Source organism: Pocillopora verrucosa, chromosome 5, assembly GCF_036669915.1.
Source record: "Pocillopora verrucosa isolate sample1 chromosome 5, ASM3666991v2, whole genome shotgun sequence".
NCBI lineage: Eukaryota > Metazoa > Cnidaria > Anthozoa > Scleractinia > Pocilloporidae > Pocillopora > Pocillopora verrucosa.
In genome coordinates, this window is record NC_089316.1 from 4,658,870 (window position 1) to 4,667,873 (window position 9,004).

The following is a 9,004-nucleotide window of genomic DNA, read 5'->3' on the forward strand; positions in this document are numbered from 1 at the left end:
AAGAACGTAGTAACATAGCGAAAATAGACGTCACTCTACCTTTTAGCTATCATTATGCTCTCATACGAGTTATAAAAATACTAGAAATGAGCTACTTAGGTCATTCAATATATTGTCAAATCTCTAATGCATGACGTCTTATCCAGTAACTGTTTCTCTTTTTTTCTGTGACATTTTTACCTTTTTTTTTCAACTAGAGATACTAAGGAAATTAAGCAACTCGACACGTACTCTGAATACTCGCTGGACGAGTTGTGGTAATGTTCTAACTATTCAGATTATTGTTGTACCGCCTAATGTCTACTAACTGTGGAAATCTTAACCGCAAGTCTAAGTTCTTTGATATAATATCCAAGCCAAAATTACCGCCACTTTAACTCCTTATGACTTTAATGCTCGCGGATGAGTTCTAACATGTTAAGAAATGAACTATTTAGTTTACCAGCGTATCATCAAATATCTATTAAGTGGACGTGTTCGACCCATGCATTTGTCTAAGTTTTTCTTGTCAAATTTCAGATGATTTTTCGTGTTTAAACAAAACCTAGAAATGAGCTATCTAAATAGTTGTTATACAGATAAATCTCTAATAATTCTTATTCAAGCCCCTTAGTGTTCTATTATTATCACATTATTAGCTCTTTTCTATATGAGGAACTCTAAAAGAAAGTTCTTCAGGGACATCAAATCCCCTCTAAACTAAGAGTAAACTCCGAATAAACCCAACAATTTCCATGGAAATTAACTTACACACTTACTTTTAAAACCAGAGGCATTCCTAATCAAAACATTTACTCAGCTATATTGTAATTAATGATGGAAAGATCAACATGTAGAATAGAATATCTTATCACACTAGGAGCATAGCCAGCTTTTCGAATTGTCGTGGGCCTATACCCTAGGAAAGTTCAATTTTTGTTTCAAAATTTGCACGAGTGATGTGATAAAAGTTAAGAGGTACAGGACTCTAGGCTGATACACCCCTGATATTGTTGTGTTCCTTCTTGAGCCATCCGACTTAACTGCGGTGTAGCAATCATGGTCTTTAGAAATACGCTAAAACTAACAGGCTAAAAGTGTCCGGTAGATGTACATGTTACAAAAAGAAACAAACAAGCAAACCAAAAACGGTCAAAACGAAACAAAAGGAAGATGGACTGATAGATAGAGTGCAAGGTATACAATGATTAGCTCGGACAACAAATTTGCTAAGTATTGTAAACATTAGATCAAAGAAAAAGAAATTACAAGTCCACTCAGATATAGCGAAATATGTTCTACTTAAACTATACCTATTTAGCACACAATGATAACTTTAGACAACAAAGTTATTGAGTATTGTTAACATTAAATCTAAGAAAAAGAAATTACACGCCCACTCAGATATAGCTCAATATGTTCTACTTAAACTATACCTATTTACCACACAATGATAACTTCAGACAACAAAGTTATTGAGTATTGTTAACATTAAATCTAAGAAAAAGAAATTACACGCCCACTCAGATATAGCTCAATATGTTCTACTTCAACTATACCTTGTTACCATACAATGATAAGTTCAGACAACAATGCTACTGAGTATTGTTAACATTAAATCTAAGAAAAAGAAATTACACGCCCACTCAGATATAGCGCAATATGTTCCACTCCAACTATATCTTGTTACCATACAATGATAAGTTCAGAAAGCAAAGTTACTGAGTATTGAGTATTGAAATTAAAGACTAAGATGTTACCATAGACAGTATGTATTGATTACTAGAATCATTTTTCTCCATTTCCTTGAAATTGTTTAGTTTTTCTCTAGCCCTCGCGGTATCTATACTAATGGCAATGTTTTTGGCTCTTGGAAACTGTCAGAGGCAAAGGAAAAAAGCACGCTTATCAATGAACGCAAAATTTACTTATCGATTAGTTGTTTGTTTGATCTACGGACCCGAAATTCAGTCAGTCAAGCGTTGAATGTTTGCATGTCTGTATTGAAGTGTTTTGCAGCCATAATCTGATTCAGTTAGTTATAACCATGCCCACTGGCCAGGTGGAGAGTCCAGCAGACAGTCGGGCAGACAATCAGCCCATCTGTCAGTCAGCCAGTGGTCATAGCTCAGGTAGTCAATTCAATTTGACGGCTTACCGGCCAGTTGCACAGATAGTCAGGTGACCAGACTGTCAATCAGGAAGCTGGTCAGTGCATTAAGGACAGAAGGCAAATTTGAATATACAAGCATAACCAAAGAGAGCACTCGTCAGTGCAGCGTATTAGCCACCCAGAAGTTTTTTTTTTCAAGTTATACTTTTTCAAATCATAATCAACCAGAGAAAAAATTGATTAGTTTGAAAATGTTTTGGTAGCCTTACTGCCACCAATGAATGGGCTGCCTGAAAAAAATTGCAAGTGGCTTTGAAAGAGACGAGCAGTATATTATAGCTACAACAAACCAGACTTCATCTCCTTCATCTCTTTCATCTCCAATAACTTCAACCATTACAGTTGCAGTGAAATCTCTAATTTGAAACTGGTTTGAGTTAGCCAAGGAGTAAAACAATTTAGGATAGAGTTACGCTTTGTGAATGGCATCAAAAAAGTCACTTTTGATTCAGAATATAGATCGGGTTCAACAAACTGATAGTTTAAGTAATCATGAGTCAACTATACATGCATACACACCGTAACGCATCGAAGATTTTCACTCTAAATCTCAAATATTACACTTATTCTGATTGGATACATGTAACAAAAAACTACCTTCTTTAGAGGGATTTGTTTTCCGTACCCCTTTAGTCAGCGGTATTCAGTATTAAAGCAGACGTTATAAGCATTTACCTTGAAAGTACTAAAGCGGCCTGGTATCAAACACGTCTTCTTCCCCTGGACGGAACACGAAAAGAGATAGAAATGCAACGCGCTCATTTTTTCTCAAGTGATGCAGTACTAAATTGCACAAGTACAGAAAACAGAGCTGCCACTTATTACAGCTCATTTAATTTTGCTTGCTTGTGTTGAAGTGTTTTGAAACCTGAGGTACACAACATCAAAGTCACTATTTCCATTCAATGAGTTGTGGTAAATGGCGGTTCTGTTTTCTGTATCTGGGCAAATTATTACTGTATCACTTAAAAAACAAACAAACAAACATGTAAAACGGCTCAATAAATTCATAAATGTAGGATTTTAGTATTGTATAAAAAGTTATGGCTCTTCGTTACGAGGAGGTATAATAATACTCAAGTGGTGTGTTTTTTTCCTCAATGTAATCAACTCCCGATGTGAATCGCAACCTTTCGACAGAGCACTTCAAGTGATCTTCAGTCAATTGAGTGGACTGATTATGCGTCACCTTATATAGCATGTGTGGACCAATCTGAGTTTATCTCTTCTGATTTATGAAAAATGTTACCTTCCTCTACGACATCCATGTCAGGCTCATGCATCTGCTCTTCTTCTTCAGCTTTTCTAGCTTCTTTAAAAAAAATATTTATTTGATTCAATGTAAGTTAGTATACAGTCATTAAATTTTGTTTTTGTACTTAGGAATTAAAATCATAAATGTTTCACCAATTTCAACACTAGAATTTTTCCAGTGACTACCAAGGGAAAACAGATGTGTTAATTACTCATAAAATGCCTTACTCTCTTGAGTGACCAATCAAAAACCATTATCTCCTTTACCTTTGTTACTGGGTACTGAAATCTCTTCAATTTCCACCTGCTCCTCAGATTCAACAGCTGTGTGAAATCAGATTCATTGTTAAAATCCATAAGGTTAGACAACGCAGCCCATTGCCCGCTATCAAGTCAGAAAATTAGCCTTGTTGCTACTTACACCGTACGCTGGAATAAATGAGACCCATGTGGGACAAATGTTCAGTTCCTAAAAAGCAATTGATTGTTTTTACCTTCCTCAGTTGTCTTTTTAGGTTCATGCTTACTTCCTCCTTCTTCACCTGCACACAAATATCAAAGATATCTTGACATTATAGAAAGTAAAGTATTGTGCTCACTGAAATCCGCAACAATCGCCTCATTCTTCAACTATTATCAGAAGCTATAAGTAACACTGAAGATGATTGTCCATCATTAAAAAGGTTCTTGTAAGTAGCTTAACCTTCGATCACTTCTGATAATTTTTTTAAAACCTTTCATAGGGTTAATTGCAATTGGAACTAGTAGTTCCTTAAAACTGGGCGATTCTCAACATCAAAACCTTCTGTTAGTGTGTAGAGACACTCCTACTTACAGAAAATGTCAACTATTACGTTCTCTTTGTGTTCTTCGTCGATACTGGCTCTCGCGATGATGAACAGTGATTGCATTAAAGAATAACATCCATTTAAATAAACCGCGAGTTATTCCGGAAAGGCTCAAACGTTAATAACGCAAATATGTCTTGAGTCTTTGACAACAGCAAACTTTCCGACAGGACCTTTTTGAATGCATAGACCCGTTAGGTTTAGTAACTGAGGAAGGGTTTTGTGCCTTACGGGAAATAGTGGCCAAAAAGCTGCTCTCGTTAATTTTTTCATGAGACAGACTTAGAATCTGTGATTTGATTGGTGATTTCGTGTTAATTTGATAACCCTAATCTTATTGGTTTGACATACAAAACCATGCAATCAAGTATACCAAGTGCGCCAGCTTGTTAGCACCAGCCACCTTTCGCTGTTTTGTAGAGTTATGACATTTCTTTAAAAAAAATTAAAATTGAAAAGGTGTTTACCTTCCACAGTCTTTGCAGAGGCTGGTTTGATGTCGAAATCATCCTCATAATCTGTTTTAAGGAACAAGTAGAGTAAAACATGACATAATGCTCATGGTTCATGTTTTATTCTGAGATAAATTTCTTTACAAATGTATTTTGCGTACGTTAGATTTTCATATATTTATTCAAGTATTCACTGATTGATCAAATATCACTGAGTTACAAAGCTCAAATTTAAATCTGCAAGTTAATTCGTGCGCATGAAAATGGTAGCCGGAATAATACCTCTGCCAAAGACAGTCGCTTAAGACGCATTACCTTTCTTCATTTTGGCGATTCTTATGATCGGTTGTAAGGTGCAATATGCAGTTGAAGTCACTTTGTATAACTGTGATTTTTGCAGTACTTCTTTTGTAAATAGAGCGGTTGTCTATGCCTTCTTTTGATATTTCTTTCATAAATAATTTTTACCTGAGGAAGATGGATTCGCATCCCCCTCACAGGCCTGTTCAATCTCTGCCAACAGAGAAAAGAGTTATCTTTAAGTTATTTTTCATATAATATAACTGAAAACTGGAAACAAAGAATAATCATTGTCAATATATACGTATCATTCATTTACTACAACCACATCATATGGGGGACGATGGTATCTTCCTTCCATACTGGAATACTATAACTTTGGCACATTACAGTTTACTAATGTAAAGGAATGGTGATATCATGAGTGGAGGTGTTAAAAGTGCATAAGGCAATTTATCACCAGAATATCTGGAGGTAACTTATCAATCAAAATTAATCCAACCTAATTTCATTACATTTGTGTCATACGAGAAACCCTTCCTTGATCTCTCCTTTCTCGAAGTGCACCTACAGCAACTATCAGAGCAGAAAAAGAATACTGTGGTTTCTAGGCATCTTATTTGAAAGAGCTCATATTTGATAGATTAATTGATTAGACTATACATACCTGGCAAGAGAGTTGAATTGCAAAGTCGACTACAACATTGTCTTTGGCATAAAAAATTCTACACTTATTTACAGACCTGGTTGGGGAGCAGGCAATTCAGGGGCTTCCACTTCTGGGATTTCTATCTGTGCCATTAACTGCATTTCAATCTGTTCTCCTAGGGGGGAGAAAAATGAAAAAAAAGGAATTAAGTACAGAAAAGAGAAAGGAAAGAAAAGTATCGCACATAGAACCCTACAGAGGTGTAGAGGAGATACGTGATTAGATTGAGAAGCACTATATTTTTTACCCTCCTCGACGTTAGCATGGTCATCCCCATTTCCAATCTGTCCCTGCTGATCATTTTCTGCTTCTTTGATATAAAAAGGAACACCAATAAAAAATTAATGGTCAATTTATCCAAAGGGAAAAAAAACGCTCAGACAAACAATTCAGAATGGATCGTCATCTAATAATTTCAGACAGAAGTATAGCGATTCATATTTTGAGAATTGTTTGTAGAATGAGGTTTTGCTAGCACCTTATTTTAAAAATTTGTCGCAAACGGCACCTATTCGTCTCAATGTTCCTGATGGTTAGTATCTCTAAAGCTGTGTATTAAAGAAAATCGAACTGAAATCATGATTTCTAAACGTGTCGTTGCCTTCATTAAACTTGATGATTTATTACATTGATCCCCTCTCTACTTAGAATCATTCTGGTTTTCTCCTCTACGTCTGCTACAACTTTACATATTGCCAGTTGCACCTTTGTGGTTTCAGTAATTTGCTCAGTTTCTTATTCGAAAAAATTAAAAAAATACATGAGTTTTCTACGATTTCATACCAGTTCCATCCTCTCCCCCTTGAAAGCCTTATGAGTAAAAATGAAATATGTTACTTAAAGAAAACTGGGTTGCTAATACTCAATTTGGTGAAACTTAAAGTTTGTTCATTTCACGGTTTGGAATACAATTATTGTTATCATGGTATTTTTCAATGGAGCTTAAAACTGTACCCTCTTGATTTTGTCCTCTGCTGAAAATAGATCGAACATTGGACCACAGCTTCCTCAGTTTTGCTTTCAACACAGGCTGAACCTAGACATTCAAAATATATTGAATAGTTTACCTGAAGACTTTCAAGTAACGTATTTAGAAGTCACGTTGGTCTCTATGGTTAAAGTTAACGGTGAAGAAGCTAAAAAAATCTCTCCGATCATTTACTTTTTCAAGCTTGTTTTGTATGTCAATCGTTACAATTACAAAATTAAGTTGCCAGCCTGCTCTGACACGAAACCAAATTTGAACATAACGGTAGGTGCTATTCCAAAGAAATAACAAAAAAACATGTTACCTGCGGAGTAGAAAGCGTATACAGCAATGGGTTGATAGCTGAATTGATCGGCAGAGCAAACACTGCAATCCACACTGCCAGATCACCAGGTGGATCAAATGTTTTCTCGACGTGGGACCGGATGCCGATAGCAATGATTGGCATCCAACACAAGAAATCGGTCAGAATAATGAAGAAGACTCTCTTGGCAAGTGCTCTTTCTCTTTTAGCTTGTGCACTTTGTGCTCTTGCTCGTATTTCACGAACAGTTCCATGTGTACCAAGCCGTCTGCTTGACGACCATGATTTCCACAAGATGGCAACATAAGCAACCATGATGAAGATGAATAGGGAAAAATTCAAAACGATAAAGATGGAAGTGGAGTATTCCCAGCCTTCTTGTAATTCAGGGGAAAGCTGCAGGGGCAGGCACACTACATTATTGCCATAATACCTCTCACTGAAATAGTGCATTCCGGATAAGGGAAGGAATGCCATAACGCCTCCCACCAGCCAGATAACCACGCACATTATACGGGTCTGCCTTGGGGTAATTTTTGCAAAGGTGTAAGGAAACACGATGTTCTTGAGTCTGTCCAATGCGATCAGAGAAATCATCATCACTGACACTTCACTTGAAAAGACAGACATGGCACCATTGAAATGGCAAAACCAACCGGTGCGCCACTCATAGTCATGCAGGTAGTATTCCCCTGACCATTGCAGGTCTTTTATGCCAATAATGATAAGGTATATCCCCATGATGCCGTCAGATACACCCAGATTCACCAACATGATAGACTGGACCACATTGTTATCAGGGTAGAAATACTGCCACCCAACTACGAATAAAGACCCTAGCAACGAGAGAAGACCGACAATCCAAAGAGTTCTCCTCGGAGCATGGTGGCGGAACATGGAGTGGCAGCTTGCGAAATTGTCATTGAAGGAGTATTCGCAATCAGCATCCTGCCTGAAAAGATCGAGATGGCAGCACATCAGGTTGGTGTCCAAAGTTCTGGAATTCGAAAAAAGAAGAAAAAAAAAGAAGAAATAACACTATTATTGCATTATTGAAATCCCTTAATAATCACTAATTGATTAATAACATAGGCTATTATTAAAATAATTGTTTGAAGGGATGAGTGAAGGAAAGGATCGTCATGGAATCTTACACTCTGATGATGTGCGTCAAATGCTTGAAAAAGCCTTTGGGGAGCTCGGCCATCAGGTTGTAATGCATGAACCTGTGATTTAAAATAATCATAATGTGCATTTTAAGTCGGTTTATATCATAAATAACCTAAAAAAGTGAATTTCAATAATAAGATTCATTAAGTTAATGTTAATGTTCAAATTGACTGTCCAAAAAGACAAAATCAGGAACCTAGCTGAGGATCTTCAGTACGGACCCTAGCTTGATGTTTTCTCAAAGATTCTTTGAAAAGTAGTCATTTAGCCTAAGATAAGTCTCGTCTTGCTTTCTTGGAAATTTTTGATGGCTACTGATTTTATGGACGTGACAGCCCATTCGGTTGAGGTCGTTCGCTGTACAAAAGCCTCTTTCCGGACTCTTCCAGGGAAAAATTCCTTTAGTATATTTATGTTATTTTCCAAAATACTTTGCACGAGTCTTTTCTTTGACAAAACGAAATCAAAAGAATGTTATCTGATTTCAATATATGCAACTAAGTTTAGTTGCCTAGATAAACATCTGTCATTTGCAGTAAACTTACAACATTCGCAATTCGTGGGCATAGTTGAAAGTCGTGCTGGTAACGTTTTGTATCCTATTGCCGAAGATATTCCTGAAACGAAGAATGTAACTGTTTACAACTAACACCAAAACGGGGACTTGCAGCAGTCACATTCCTCATTCTAATAAATTCTCATGGAATTTCAGTTAAGACCACATAGATCTCCACAATGTTTGTTTCCGCTTTTTCATAATATCCACCTAGGTGCACCAAAAGTATGTTATATAAAGGCACATTTTTAGTGCAATATAAATTTAAAAA

General features: G+C 36.5%; 1 protein-coding gene across 1 annotated transcript; it reads right to left on the reverse strand.

The window, feature by feature from the left end:
• Window positions 1-6,974: 6,974 nt before the first annotated feature.
• LOC136280951 (G-protein coupled receptor GRL101-like) lies at window positions 6,975-8,214 on the reverse strand. Its single transcript, XM_066166911.1, has 2 exons — window positions 8,162-8,214; window positions 6,975-8,004 (listed from the first exon to the last, which is right to left on the reverse strand). Exons 1-2 carry the CDS (start codon window positions 8,212-8,214, stop codon window positions 6,975-6,977), a joined length of 1,083 nt encoding a protein of 360 aa, XP_066023008.1.
• Window positions 8,215-9,004: the final 790 nt, after the last annotated feature.

Excerpts from the sequence above, each read along its gene's own strand:
- LOC136280951 (XM_066166911.1), bottom strand. The coding sequence starts at position 8,214 with ATGGCCGAGCTCCCCAAAGGCTTTTTCAAGCATTTGACGCACATCATC. Across the intron at positions 8,005-8,161 it reads TTGACGCACATCATCAGAGT|AACTTTGGACACCAACCTGA; the intron begins GTAAGATTCCAT and ends TTCGAATTCCAG.